Genomic DNA, 15,698 nt, shown 5'->3' with positions numbered 1-15,698 from the left:
GGCCTGCAGCAAGGCAGCAGCCCTAGATTTCAGGAGGGCAGACTTCAGTGAGCTAAGGAGATTAGTTGGGGAAGCACTGAGGTCCCGGAGGGGAGGGGAGCCAGGTGTCCAAGGAGAGTGGTCGCTTCTTAAGGAGAGGATCCTCCAAGCCCAAAAGGGAGGTAATCCCAACACAGATCAAAGGGAGCAGGAGGGCGCAAAAGCCCCCATGGCTCACCAAAAGCATCCAGGAATGTCTTCTAGCTAAAAGGGAGGCGCACACCCAATGGAAGGGAGGAGCCATCACCAGGGAGGACTATACTGCGGTTGCTTGGGGATGCAGGGGGCCAGTCGGGGAGGCCAAGGCGGAGATGGGACTGGAACTAGCTTCCCAGATCAAGGACAACACGAAGTCCTTTTTTAAATACATAGGGGGCAAAAAGAAGGTTCCAGGTAACATGGGGCCCCTGCAAGGAAAATTTGGTTGTCACACCAGACGACAAAGCCAACATATTTAACGATTTCTTTGCCTCCATTTTCCTAAGCAGGGACCAGATCAGCTCCCCCACCGGGCCCCGCTCACACCCCAGGGGAGGCGCACCTAGGCCAAGGATCAGGGAGGATCTAGTCAGGGAACTTCTGGAGGGACGGGATGTATTCAAATCAGCTTGTCTGGACTATCTCCACCCCAGAGTGCTGAGGGAATTAGCTGAGGTCATTGCGGGACCCCTGGCATGGCTGTATGAGCACTCGTGGTGCTCTGCTGTGGTGTCAGAGGACTGGAAGAGGGCCAATGTGGTTCCCATCTTCAAAAAGGGGAGGAAGGAGGACCCGGAAAACTATAGGCCAGTTAGTCTTACCTCAGTCCTGGTCAAGCTTTTTGAGAAAATTATCCTGGCACATGTCCATGAGGGGCCAGCAGGGGAGATTATGCTTAGGGGCAACCAACAGGGGTTGGTTAGAGGCAGGTCCTGTCAGACCAACCTGGTGGCCTTCTACGACCAGGTCACCAAATCCTTAGATGCAGGGGTAGCAGTGGACGTAGTCTTTCTGGACTTTCGGAAGGCCTTTGCCACTGTCTCTCACCCCATTCTCATTAAGAAACTGGGGGCTGTGGTGTCGACACCTACACAGTCAAATGGGTCGCCAACTGGCTGGAGGGCCGCACCCAGGGAGTGGTGGTGGATGGGTCATTTTCGACCTGGAGGGATGTGGGCAGTGGGGTCCCCCAGGGCTTGGTCCTTAGGCCCACACTGTTCAACATCTTCATCAGTGACTTGGACTAGGGGGTAAAAAGCACCCTGTTCAAATTTGCTGATGACACTAAGATGTGGGGGGGTGTGGGCACGCTAGAAGGGAGGAATAGGCTGCAATCGGACCGAGACAGGTTACAGTGGTGGGCAGATGAGAATAGGATGGGATTCAACACTTACAAGTTGCAAAGTGATACATCTGGGGAGGAAGAACCAGCACCATACCTACAGGTTAGGGAACTCCCTTCTTGTCAGTACAGAGGCAGAAAAGGATCTTGTAGTCATCATTGATGCCAAGATGAACATGGGCTGGCAGTGTGGGGATGCAGTCTGGAAGGCCAGCCATACCTTGTCATGCATCCACATATGCATCTCAAGCAGATCCAAGGAGGTGATCTTCCCCCTCTATGCGGCACTGGTCAGGCCGTGGCTGGACTACTGCGTCCAGTTCTGGGCATCGCACTTCAAGAGGGATCTGGACAGCATGGAGAGGGTCCAGAGGAGGGCCACTCACATGATCAGGGGACAACAGGGCAGGCCCTACGAGGAGAGGCTACGGGACCTGAACCTGTTCAGCCTCCAGAAGAGAAGGCTGAGGGGGGATCTAGTGGCCTGTTACAAACTAGTCAGGGGGGACCAGCAGGCATTGGGGGAGTCACTGTTCCCCCGAGCACCGCCAGGAGTGACCAGGAATAACGGTCACAAGCTGGTAGAGGGCAGGTTAGGTTAGATATCAGGAGGTGCTACTTCACGATCAGGGCGGCTAGGATCTGGAACCAACTTCCAAGAGAAGTGGTGCTGGCTCCTACTCTGGGGGTCTTTTAAGAGGAGGCTAGATGCACACCTTTCTGAGGTCGTTTGACCCCAGTACTCTTTCCTGCCATGGCGGGGGGTCGGACTCAATGATCTGCTCAGGTCCCTTCCAACCCTACCAACTATGAAACTGCATTTTGTCTCTAGAAGTTGCATCTTCCCTGCACAGAACTTGCAGGGAAGTGTGGATGGGCCACATGCATCTGTCTCAAGTTGCATACAGATTTGCAGTATACTTCACCCTGTTACTTAAGAAATAGTATGTGTTTGTGTAAATTGGGCCTGCCCAACTTCCAAGTGACCAGGGGATGCACCAGGGTGAGCCACACCCCCACGCCAGGCTGCACACTCCACAGATACGGCCCCTGCTGCACTGTGCGCCTGTGCCTCTCCCCACTCTGACTCACATGGGTGCCCTACCAATGCACTTCAGGCATTGTGCTCACCATCAGTTCCCCATGCTGAACTTGAGGCAGGGGCAAGGGCAGGAAGCAGTAGTCACAAAAGAGACAGGGAACCTGGCAGCCAGAGAAATGAGGGGAGTGGCAGCGGGGAGCGGGGGAGGGAGAGGGGGCTGCAACTTAACCCCTTGAGGGCTGTGTGCATGCAGTTGGGGAGCCCCACTGTAAATAAAGACCTTATCAAAGTGTAAGTGTGCAAGGGGACAGAGTAAAGATTGCACAGATAAACTTCTTGCCATTGTTTCTTACCTGTTGAGTTCTTAACTTTTTAACACGTTGCCAGCGTTTCTTGTAAGTGCATGTGCTGAGAAGGTGTGGGTGTGGAGGAATGAGTGCCCTCACGCTTACTGACTTCTCTGTAAATCGAGGGCAGTAAGAACCTCGCAGGAAGTGCTCGACTGCTTGCAGAATCGAAACCTAGCACAGAGCAGCTCTCATGTCCTGCCGCTCAGATTGAGCCTCCCCTTGTTGCCCCGGGAGCTCCAGACGAACGTCCGCTCAGTGGAATGGCAGAACCAGTGATGGTCAGTCATCCCTGAGGGGAGAACCTGGCTTTAACCACATGTGTTGGTATTTCCAGAATCACCTCTGGGAAACTTGGCATGATTTTATGCTCCCAACTCCTTTACATGCTCCTGAAAGTCCCACCCGCAGTTCACTTGTCCAGACTTCCTCTGCATCACAGTCCTTTGTTATGGATCTCTGACAAACAGCCAAGTCAGCAAAAGAAGGGAAGTAAATGATCTAGTTTAGAAAATGAGATTGCCAGTTCCCTCTGGGTTTGTACTGAAGAAGGCAAATGAGCAAACCAGGGGGTTCCAGCCCCACCAGGTTGGCAGAGCTGTGAAGCATAGGCAGGTGGCACACCTGTTGCATACCAGTTGTTCTTTTTCTTACCTAAAGTCCATGTTGGTTTCCCCTAGTTTGACTTCAGTGCTAGAGTCAAATTGGTACATAAAGGCTTAGGCACGGAATCCCTGAAGTACAGCTGCCTGATTTGGCTTTGGGGGGAGGCCAGTCATTTGTACAGTCTTGGAAGTCATGAGTCCGAGCTTAGGCAATAAGCATCTGTGCTCTGACATCACAGCATGTTGGACTGACTGGCTTTTCCAGTGTCCCCCATTTACCAACAGCCCCATTGTGTCCAGCACTCTCCAGATTTCCCTTTGATGTTTCTTGGTGGGACCCGGGCAGCTACCACTTTGTGCTGGAGATTCAGGACAATTTTTCATTTTTTAGTTCCCTTTTCTTGTCTATAGTAGCCTGTTCTTACTTCCAGCCATATTGTTCTTCACTCTTCCCTTGCTGGCTTCCAAAAGCAAAGAACAGCAGCTCTCAAAATCTGAAAGAGCTCCCATCATCCCAAATTGCTACCCTGTCAGAGGCAAATCATGGGGCTAGCCCCATAACGGCTGGTACTGGTCACTTCAGGGAAAGTCATAAGCTTCCAAATGGTGGATACAGCTAGAGATTGTCAGTGGCAGCTCCTTACTCATCCTCAGAAAGTGGTTATCGAGACACAGGAATTACTTAGGGATGGGTGAGTGGAGGAGGCAGGAGGATGCGTCACGCAGGGTAGGAGGGCATATTGGAAGAGGGGAGAGAGGTGATGGGATGCCCGAGAAATGCTGCAGTGACCTTCAAAGGAGCTCCTGGATTCCTCCCCAGAAGACCGTAGGCCAGTAGCTCTAAATATTTTTGGACTCAAGGCACTTCTCCTTAGACTTAAGACACCCCTAACCTCTTAGTTTTCACTCATTTTTTGACTATGGGAAAATATATCAATTCTTCTGTTGCAAAGAACTTGGAAAGACCCCAGCAGGTCAGAACTTTTTTTAACACTGTGGATTCTTCTTTGAAATCATTGGGTTTATCTTGTGAATCGTGTTTGCACATCCAACAGTGCTAATATTGCATGAGATACCATGGCACCCCTGAAAGGATCTCTACACACCTCAGGGTGCTGCAGCATACTGATTGAGAATCACTACCTTAGGCAAAAAACAAGAGCCAGTTGGGGCCTGTGGGACCTGCTAAGAGGCCCCTTAGTTCAAATGTGGCTGGGATACATCTCTCACCTATTGGAAAGTGAGCTCCCCAGCTTACCAACCAGCTGTTTGATGGTTCTGTGTGGTTTTGGTATCTGGTTATTTGTATACAACCAGATTCCCAGCTGCTGCATCTTAGCAGGGCCTCTGTGATGTCAGATGGTTTGATAACCTCATTATGTTTTGATGCTGTGTTCTGAAAACATCATCATTTCTGAGGCTAAAATTGCACCCAACCTCTAGCAGCCTGTCTGAAGCCTTGGGAAACTGGCCAGTCCACAAGGCAGTGCAGAAGCAGAATCAGTTAGCTTTCTTGGAGTGATATTTTATCCCAGAGGACAAAATAAATGCATTCTGTGTGGCCTCTGGGAAAAAGTATTAAGCAGGCCCTGTAGCCTGCTGTAGTTGCAGAGGTATTCAGTACCTGTTAGCTTTCTTCATCTTGCAGAGCACCTTTGGGCATGCACATCCAACAGACTTCATTGGGACTGTTCAGCATGGGCAAGTATGGCAGACGCTAAACCTACGGAAAGGCCCATTACAGCATGTTCCCCAATTTTGTACTATGGCTGCTCCTGTCTCTGCTCACTGGCTGGCTTGCTGCTGTGGTAGTTTTGGAGATGATCTCCCCTCACTGGGCTTTTCACAATATGTAGCTGTTGTCTCCAACTGGGTCTGCTCAGTTAACTGAGGTGTCCTGACAGCATCAGTTCCCACAGATCTGAAGTCATACTCAGGGATGCTTCAGTGGTCTCACAAGCTCAGGGTTCAGAATGAGGCGCTGATGTCCCCTCCAGATCACAGCTAGCTGGGCATCTGGCCCACGACATGACAGCTGCCTGGGTTAGGGCCAATCTTTGGTTTCACAAAGGGGTCCTGATATTGTTGTGACATGACACAGCTTTTCCCTGAAATGTTGTTTTTAGTGTCTTTTTTTTTTTTTTGCTTTGTGTGGAGAGGAGACAGCCAGAAATTATTTAGTGTTTCAAAGCCAAGGCCTGGCTCTCTAAGTGCCTGGGTAACAAGCAATCTAGCAACACCCAACATGGAGGAAGCTCAGAGGAGAGCTACTTATGCATGGATAACTTGGGCTTTTTGTTGCTAGTACCTCCCCTTGGCTTTAGTGATATCCCCACAATGCCTCTAACTTATGGAGGTACAGGCAGTAAGTTGCTATATCCCAAACCCAACTGTACTGCAAGCTAGCTGAGCATAGCTATATTTTGGATGTCCCTAAGGAGATGGAATAGCGACAGGAGAGGAGACTCAACCCTTCATTAAAAAAGAGAATCGGAAAAAATCATGGTTTTGTCTTAGGAGTACATGGTCCAAGACCACGGGCTCTTCTGCATAAAGTGATCTCTTTTCCAAGGGTGATAAACTGACGTATCCTATCTGAGTGGCGGGCTGGAAATGCAGCCCAGGTTATCTTCTGTCCTTCTGAGGAAGACAAGGTTTGAGGGCTTGCCTGCACTGGTGTTACAAAAGGGCGGGGTGGGGGGGGGTGGCAGGGGCAGGCAAGTAGCATCAGCCCTGGGTGCTGATCCCTCCAGGGGGAAAGGGGACGGGCAAAAAAATAGAAGTAGCTGCACTGCTGGACCAGCCACTGCCATGGAGCTGGATCCACAGCCAGTGATGCTGCCCTGTGCTGTGCTGTGCTGTGCTGTGCTGCCACCCAGGGTGCTCAAGCATCACATTATGCCTCTGCTCATCAATGCTGCCTCTGTGCAGGGCCCAGAAGCACCACCTTAAAGCCTGACTGGTTCACCTGCTTCCCTCTGCAAGTGCCAACTCCTAAAGCTGAAACAATGTGGCTGCCTTAAAGTGGCCCTGAGCACTCTCCCAGCACTGCTTTTTGGCTCTCTGCCTGAGAGGGCTGCTCTAAGGTGGGTGTATTAGCTCCTTTCTGAGATTGGGTGCGTACGGGGTGGGATGTCATGGAGGTGCTTCTGGGTGGGCTGTCATTTGTACTACTAAGTAGGTTGCTTTCGCTGTGCCTTGACAACCCTGGGTGAGCAGACAGATCAGTGATTCCTGGAGAAGTAAGCTCTGGAAGGGACCTTGTGAGGCATGTAATCCAACCTTCTGCCTGAGGCAGGATCATCCCTATACAAATCTGTTGTCTAACCTCTTTGGAAAACAACACAGTCAACCCTGACACAACACAAGACAGAACACCCTTACCTGCCAGTAGAAAAGCAGAGGGACTGTGGTGGCCAACATCCTGCTAGGTACAGGTTGTTAAAATACTCTCATGAGATCCCAGAAGAGGACCATGACCCACACTGTAAAGGAAGGCAAAAACCCCTACGGTCCATACAAGTCTGACCATAGGGTAAAATTTCTTTCTGACCCCAAATATGTCAGTTGTTGTAACCCTGAGTGGAGGGGCAAGAACCTGTAGCCAGGAACCTCTGGGTTTAAGACCCAGCAGGAGCATCGGCACACCCCAGCCAAAATCCCCAGTCTTGGCTGTGGCCAACACCCAATGCCTCTGAGGGAGGCTTCAAAAATAAAATAAAAAACCAAGCAAACCCTGAGCAATGTAGCAGCAGGAGAGGAAAAAAAATCCCCTCCCAGCCCCATGCGGCAGACAGATTGCTGCAGTAGGCAGAGAAAATGGATTTTAAAACAAATGCAGCCCAATCTTAAGCCCTGCTGTGGGTGGGAGAGAGGAGCCAGTGGGCCCAGGAAATGGGAGCGTGAGCGGCTGGGCGGTGCTGTGCCGTCAAGTCGCTAATTCCAGTTATTACCTGCTTGCCCTTTCATGTCAGGGCACCTGTCTCATTCTGTCTGTGCTGCTTTAATTATTATCATTATTTGCTTGTTATTGGATGTGCTAAAAACCTGCAGCAGGTCTGTGTCACATCTGCACTGAGAGTGAGGTGATGTGCATCATTTGGGAGGACTGGACTCTGCCCACCCACTTTCTCATGGTCTCTCTCGTGTCTTCTGAGACCTTCACAGCTGCAAAATTAGCATTTTGTTGTGTCTACAAGCCAAGGGCAGAGCATTTCATCCAGTTCCATCATCTTCCTACATTTCATGGACTCGTAGGAGGTCATCTAGGTCATCCCCCTGCTCAAGGCGTGATCATTCCTAGACTAATGTTCCTCTAACCTGTACTTCTTTGCTGCTGACTCCAATCATTGAGTAACATTTGGTATCTCTTTCTTCCTCTTTGGGGAGAGCAATTAGAAGTTTTGGACCATTCACTAGAACCAATCTATAGCAGAGGTAAAGGCTCCCGTACAGGCATTCAGTTTCCCTGTGTGAGTTGCTGCTCTCCAAGGAGAAACTGTGAGTGGACAAATATTCAGGCTTTTTCTCCCAAAGTAAAAATGGTCACTCCAGGAGAAAAATAACCTGGGAGCAACCAGGGTTAAATCCCCTCCCCACAAGAGTTTCTTCTGGGAGAACAAATGCCTGTTCATGGTGAAAATGAGGACAGTCCAATTAGAATGGCAGTACCTCCTATGTATATGACTATGGACAGATGGTTTCACTGAGAAGGAACTTGAAGAAAGTGTTTACACCATAGCACTACTTATTGTGAATGCTATGGAGAGTGCTTCTCAGAATAGCAGGCTAGTATAGTTGGACTTCTGCTCTATCTGCCAGAGGACCCTAGTTCTGATTTGGTGAAGTACATCTGGTATTCGTCTGGCTCTTCTAGCCAGTTCCAAAGCAGTAATATAGAGACACGGGTTTTTCAGCCTTCACCCAGTACAAAAGGCTTTGAGCAAGCCACCTTCCACCATTCTACCTGGTACCAAAGAAATGGGTTCATCTCCTTTTCCTCAGCTTGGGTTTAGGAGATCCTCCCAGAAGCCCTTTCTCTGCCTGATAGGGCTGAGAATTTTTCCTTCTCCCAGTAGACATCCAACCCAAATCCTTGTCTCCTTGGTCTCCTTTATTTCTGTCCTAATGAATTCCCCCAGGGAGACCATCTTTCTCTGTATTCCTCCTTGCTGCTTTCTGGAGACAAGGATAGTGTTTTTCTTTCCTTACAGGCTTTGAACTTCTTCCCTGCCTGACTAGATGCATAGTTCCACACCCCATCATGGGCCTACCAGGGTGATCAGTAATAATAGTAATTAACACTCTACATCTGCAAAAACAGCTGTAAATCAGGACCTGCTCCAAAGCCCACTGCCAATCAGAGAGGAGGCTGTGGGCTGAATATTCAAATCTATCTGTGGGACTCATATGGCCTCCACCACTGTGGAGTCTGAGAATCGCAGAGTCTGTAAAGCACTGTCCTTTTACAACATCCCCTGAAATCAGGAAGAGTTTTTTCTCCCTTGTAATAGATCAAGGAACTAAGTGATCTGCTTGAGACCACAAGTCATTTTTCAGCTGAGAGGGAAATGAACTGATGGATGCTGCCCTCTTTAACCAGTAGATTACCCTTCCTCTCGGACATCTCCTACAGGTCCTGAAGCCTGTACCCAAACGGGCTTCTCCTTTCTTTGTTCTGTGCCTCTATTCCCCATAGTGCCCACAGATGCTACATAGTTAATCTCTGGAAATATTTCTCACTTAATCAATTTTACATGTGCACCCCCTATCAGCAAAAGGAAACTGGAAGGAGTTGAAGTAAGAGTTAGATAAAAGTGCTAAGGGAAGAAGGGATTGAGATATGAAAAGAGTTAAAAATTAAATGTGTGTAGTGACGGTGAAGAAAAGGCATTTGTGAATCTCTGCAAAGGTCTGAAGGATGTGAGCACCCAAGGAGAAGTGGACGAGGTGCTGTAGAACTAAGTGTCTTGCATCCGAAGGGAATTCAGGGCATTAAATGGGAGATATTACAGAGGCAGGAGAAGCTTTGCTGCCTGTAAGTGATTATTTTAAATCCTAGACTAGACAAGACAATAAAAAACCTGTGTGCTATGGGAGCCCACCCTGCACAAACAGAGCATGCCAACATGAGACAGTGCTGTGCAGTAGCAGCAAACTACTGTTTGGTAACTCACTGCTAAGGCACAGTAGCATTGCTGGGCATTGAAGTTCATTGCTACTGTGCAGTAGCGTCTGAAAAAACCCCATGTGGGGATGGTACTGCACAGTAACTCTGCTTACTGTGCAGCCACCGCTCGTGTAGATGCAGCCACAGACAAGCAGACAAGGTGCTTGTTCTGAAGCCGACTAGAGTCCATGAGAGACTTTCTTTCAGCCCTTGATGGCTTCTCAGTCAGGCTATGAATGCCCGAGTAGTCACTGTCCAGTTTGCTGTTAGGTTATTTAGTGCCTCTTCCCCGGGAAAGACAGCTTGAGACATTCTCAAAGGGAGGCTCTCATCCAATTTCTTCCCTTGGCCTTGGAGTTTCCCTTTCAAAGTCCTTGTGACCATTCCAAGATCGTCTTGACCATTCACCTTAGAGGCTTGTGACCATCTTCTGTTAAAAATAAATAAATAAAGACAAAGTGCTCCAGTGCTGTGGCAATGGGGGTAAGGACACAGCAAGGTAGTCATTCTGACTACCTGTTAATGGGTTGCATGGCTACCCCATGTGGGGGCTGTTTCCTGTAGGTGCTTTCCTTGCTGACACTATCGAATGACCCTCCGATTCTGGGGTTTCTTTTGTGTTTCTTGCCCTCCCAGGCCTGCAACGAATTCACCACCCACGTGATGAACCTGCTGCGTGAACAGAGTCGGACCCGGCCCATCTCGCCGAAGGAGATTGAACGGATGGTCAGCATCATCCACCGCAAGTTCAGCTCCATCCAGATGCAGCTTAAGCAAAGCACGTGCGAAGCCGTTATGATCCTACGCTCACGATTTCTGGACGCGCGGTAAGTTTGCTCCCAACCCAGCCCAAAGACAATGCCTTGTGTATGCTTGTGGGAGAGGTCTTGAGTAATGGACCTGAGTAATAGAAAAGGATGGAGAAAGTTGGATATCTAGGACACTGGATCAATTCAGTGTGGCCAGAGGTGAAATAACCTGAGTAGAAGATACTGGTGTGTCCCAGTACCAAGTCAGCTGTTTTAGCACAAGGATCCGTAACCTGTGGCCTGCGGGCTGGATCTGGCCTGCAGAACCTTTTGAGCTTGCCTGTGGACATGTGGCATTGGGCAGTGGGGGGCTTTGGCAGCAGTCACTTTCCCTGTGCCATCTCAAGAAAAAGCAGCAGAGTTGAGCACCTCCTCTGTGCCAGAAGCGAGCACTTTCCTTATGCCCATGCAGGGAGAAGTGGCAGGCATAGGGAGAAGCAACAGTGGCGAGCATAGTGAAAAGTGGTGGCAGCAGGCTCCCTTCCCTGTGCTTCTACAGGGAAAAGTGGCAGTGAAAACATAGGAAAAGCCCATGTTAGTGGCTGGGAAAAGCAGTAGTGGCAGCTGGATCCTAGGACCTGCCAGCCCACCTCTGATCTGACCTGAGTCAGTCTGGTCAGCAGCTTAAAAGGTTGTCAGCCACTGTTATACTGATATTTGCAGGGTGATCCTGAATTAGCTGAAAGAAAGATTTGTTTTAGTTTGGCACAAAGAGGAGTCAAGCTTCCCAGGATTTCAGCTGAGACACTGGTGGGTTAATGTAGTGGGAGGAGGGAGAGAGTTTGAACCCCTGGAGAGGAGGGAGGAGTCAGGCCAGTTTAATGTGTTTAGAGTGAGTCTAATTCCCAACCCACACCAAGCACCCTGGGAAGAAATCTCCTTCCTCAAGCTGCTTTACACCCCAGCTCACAGCCAGCTGCTCAGCATACTCCTAGGCATGGAGCTGGCAGGTGGAGGCAGATCATAGTGTCCTCGAGGGCTGGAGGAGAACAGGCCCAGAGCCAGTGTTGAGTGCCTTAGTGCAGGACAGTGGTGCTGGCTATGCTGGCAAGCCATGCCCCTCAATGTGTGCATGGGGGGCGGGGGTGGGATTTGTAGGGTTGGAAGGAAGTACAAGGCATTTTGCGGCATGTAGGGGAAAGGTGGATCAGGGCTCCTACTAGGTTGAAAAGAGAGCAGGAGAAAAAGAATTTTTCACTCTTAATGTTGCAAGCAGGAAGGGCAGAACTCAACGTGCCCATCATGGCCAAAAGTAGCTTTGGAAATGGCTAATGGGTAGTGAAGCAGGGTTAAGCTGATAGGGAGATTGAAAAGGAGTCCTAGGGCTAGTGGGTCAGAGATATGAGAGGGAAGATCTTGGTGTGGAGTTATCAGGATAGGGTGTCTCCAGATTGCATGGAGAAGTCTCGTTTCCTGAGTGAGGGCCTTGTAGCAGCCAGAGGAAGGTGTCTGCTGCTGAAGAAACTCAAAAGTAGTGGCCAGCCAGGGGGCCCTTGAAAGAAGGATGAGATGCAGCTTGAAGTGCTAATCTTTTCCCTGAAAAAAAGAAGGGGAAACTCACAGACTATTTTAACTATTCCTGGTGAATAGTGTGGAAAAATATTTCCGGAGACTGCAGGGACAGGAGTAGGAGAGGCCAGGAAAGAAATCCTATGAAAGACTGAATATTGTATATTCTGTGTATAAGGGGCAACCTTCTTCATAGGAGATGGGACAAGCTGAGTGTACCTAGGTCTCCCACTCAGCACAGGCTGCCCATTATCTAAAGTGCAGTATCTTTTGCAGCAAGTGGGAAGCAAATTTTTCAGAGAGGAGTCTGATTTCTGTGTGGCAGGTGGAAATTCTGTTGCAGACTTGAGTCAGTTAATAAGTGGAGAATTGCATGGGGTTAAAGGTGAAAGAGAATTTCACTGCTGTAGCTGTTACACTCAGTGTTTATCTTCTCATTCATTTCCCCTTTAATTTTACTGCCCCACATTTTAGTTTGTGCAGCAGACTTTTCCACTGAAAACGCAGACTTTCCCTTATACAACTGTTGGAGGAGGAAATGTAGGTTTGGACGTCTCTGACAGGGTAGGTTATGAGAGGCAGTTGCCATTTCAGCCTCTGAGAGGGAGCTGGCTTCTTTGATGTCCAATACATCACTAAGTTCTCTGTCCAGTGTTGCTTGTAATACCTATTACCATTAAAGTGAGGGTTATGGTCTTTTATAAAAGTGGGTCTTTTATAAAACCAGCACCTTGTTCCTCAGCTGCTCCGCACAAGATAGCCTATTTTATGGACAATTTATATTCCCACAGGTGCTCATACACCTCTGGGCAAGCAAGTTGGATTCTACTTTGCCTTGAGCTTCATCAGCAAAACAGGGAGACGCAAGAAGCAGAAAGAGCACAGCTGGGTTTTGAAAGCAGGAGGCTGGTATCTGATAGCTCAAACAGATCCCGGGAGTCAGGACTCTCAGGTTCAGTTCCCAGCTCTGCTAATGCCTTAGGCAAATCATTTAACTTTTCTGTGCCATAACAAATGAATAATAATAGAGCTGCTTCCTTCACAAGGCCTTGCAAAGTTTAACTAGAGGAGGTTTGCAGAGTACTTTGAAATGGAGAAGGAAAGTAGTATTCATTTCCCAAGTGGAAGTCTGGACTGGCAGTTAGTTAAATGTTGATTTTTCTTATCAACAGGGCTCGTTTGCTCTGGAAGCCACTGAGAGAGAAGAAACTTAAGCCTCCCAAGAGGTCATTTTAGGTGCTTTCCTGATTATAACCAATCAATTTGTGCTGCCTCGGCTGAGGGCAGCAGCAGGAGTGAACTAACCTGGGCCTGGTGATTATGGATTAAGTACATCCAAGGCTCCATCCCTCTTTCTAGGTTATTAGCACTGATTCTTATTCATTTTCTCCTTCTCAAGGCGGAAGAGAAGAAACTTCAACAAGCAGGCTACGGAAATCCTGAATGAGTATTTCTATTCCCATCTCAGCAACCCTTACCCCAGTGAGGAAGCCAAAGAGGAGCTAGCCAAGAAATGTGGCATCACAGTCTCACAGGTAAGGGCACAGCGACATGAGCTTAGAGAGTAGTGCCAAAACAGCAACAGGGCGTTTCTCATGCAGGGGGCATATCTTAGGTGAGTTGAGTTCCCTCAGTTCTGATGGCTTAATAACTGGATGAGTGCTAGATTTAGACCAAGGAGCATTCTGTGTGCGGGTGGCCAAATTATGGGATCAGTAGACTTGCAGGAAGAGGGGGTACAATGAATTGAGGTAAGTGCTTGGATACCAACAAAGCAAAAGATGGCTAGGATAGCAAGAGATTTGTAAGAGGGCAACAGAATAGAGCCAATGTAGATCTTACCCAGTGGGGGACCTGGGTGAAGGTTCCTTGGATGGGGAATTTGGGCAACAGGAGCTAAGCAAGACAGCCTGGGGCTTTACAGGGAAAGGTCTGTGTCTGTAGAACATTCAGCACCTAATGGGTGCTCCCACCATCTACCCAGTGGATATATTAAACAAGCACAGGGACTGGGTAGAGCATTTAACTGATGGCTGTATATGAATAAGGCCCAGGCAAGAGCAGTGGAGGCTGTGGGCTATGTAGGGAAGTAGCCGGGTTATTTCTGTCTGTCCAGAAGAAACATGCAGTGTATAATTACTCTTGTATTTTTCTGAATGTAATGCCTTCCTGTAATGCTGGTGCTTGTAATTTCTCCATCAAAATGGGATATTCATTAAATATATTCTGGTAAGTAAAGGGTAGTTGCACAGCAGCTGTACCCCTTGAATTTAAAGTACTCACCAGCATGCTGATGTAAATCATAAGTAGTAGAGTTGAGTCTTTGAAGCCTGCACACTGTGGGATGTAATTTAAGTAGCATCCTTTCCTTTCCTCTCTCCTCTTCTTTTCCACCTACAGTATTTATCTGCAGGGTTGCTTGACTGCAAGCCAGTCAGCATGGCCCCTGGAAGTCCAGCTCCCAGCCATTCCCTGTCTTCTCCATGAGCTCTCCCAAATCAGTGTCCTTGTGTTCCATCCTGTTCCCAGACATCTGTCTGTGATGCAAGTGGAGTAACATTCAGATGATGGGAAATTCTCCACCTTCTTGTAGTTGTCTGGTTTCTCTGGGGATAGCAACATCTAATTAGATACTGTAGTCAGTATATAGTCCTACTAATTGCTTGCTCAATGTTCATTTAGCGATCATCAATCTGTGATCATATCTGATACATTAGAAGACCCAGATGTCTTTCATTTCCTCCCACAACTACATGCAAGGAATAGGATATACTGATTCAAAGAGAGCAAAAATTGTCTTGAAGTTTTCTTTTGTTCTTGGAATTGACCCCTCAGATACTTATGGGGTTTAACAAATTTCAGTAAACTCTTTTTTTAAAATTTGTGTGCTATCTCTGCATTCCATTGTGCCAGGAGGAAAAGAGCACATTTCTAGCACAAAAGCTGTTCTTTGTGATGTCTCTGACCCTGCCAAAGCAACAAAATATGCTTCCTTGTTCAGAAGGATTTCTTTTCCTGCAGAATTTCCCATATGGTTTTTCACACAAAGATGGTATTTGAAAGGGGTTCGTATATGGGCCAGATCACTATTACTACCTCTTTGATGCCTACATGAAGATACGGAGTGGCCTGAAACTGTAACTGCAAGTTTTGTTCCTCTCACCTGTTTCAGAGTTAGGCCAGGTCACTAGTTCATGAATTTTAAGACTAGATGGGGCCATTTCAATCATCTAAGGTGACCTCAGCACAGCCCACAGAATCTGCATCTGGCTTTATCAGCTGGTTGAATTACAGCATATCATTTAGAAAGACATCTGGTCCTCATTACTTTCACAGGAGTCCTCAAAGGAACATTTAGGTCTTACTGAAAGTGTCCTTGGTGAGCCATTCGTTGGCTCTTACCCCCACGCCCAAAAGTGAAACAGAATTTCAGACAAATTTGGGCTAGTGAGAGTGCCTTTTTGCAGTGTTAACTCCCATGTCATGGCCCCCTTCCATGAATATTTGAATACTGTAAACTCAAGTAGTTCAGATGAGCATTTAAATTTTGTGGTGATCTTCTAGGAGAACACAGAGGGCCAGAACCTGCTTTACTTATTAGGTACCTAAGTCATTCTTTGAACACCTAAGGACAATCTTATTCCATCCTGCTTCAGTCTGAAAAATCATGAAGGTGTCTGCTTTTGTGACACACTTTTATCTTTGCTTTAAGGCTTAGCCTTAAGGCACTGAGGAAAAGGAGGATTAAAAAATGTTAAAGTATTGAGAGGAGTGGCTGGATATTTGTTAATTTCCTGTGATGGTAGCTGTAGAACATAGACATTTCATGATCTTTGTTTGCCATAAAGCCTCGATTA

The 15,698-nt window shown here is 48.0% G+C and overlaps 1 protein-coding gene across 3 annotated transcripts in view; it reads left to right on the top strand.

Moving 5' to 3' along the window:
• Positions 1-15,698, top strand: part of PBX1 (PBX homeobox 1) — a 257,561-nt gene that overhangs the window by 203,456 nt on the left and 38,407 nt on the right. For all 3 annotated transcript variants that reach the window (XM_090047116.1, XM_090047117.1, XM_090047115.1), the window contains exons 4-5: positions 10,160-10,350; positions 13,241-13,376. In XM_090047116.1, coding sequence (XP_089903242.1) covers positions 10,160-10,350; positions 13,241-13,376 — 327 coding nt within the window. The remainder of the gene's footprint in view (positions 1-10,159; positions 10,351-13,240; positions 13,377-15,698) is intronic.

The sequence above is a fragment of the Crocodylus siamensis genome, chromosome 5, assembly GCF_052110815.1.
Source record: "Crocodylus siamensis isolate JL-2025a chromosome 5, ASM5211081v1, whole genome shotgun sequence".
Taxonomy (NCBI): Eukaryota; Metazoa; Chordata; order Crocodylia; family Crocodylidae; genus Crocodylus; species Crocodylus siamensis.
The sequence above is the reverse complement of the archived record's forward strand: the minus strand, read 5'-3'. Positions and strand labels throughout refer to the sequence as shown.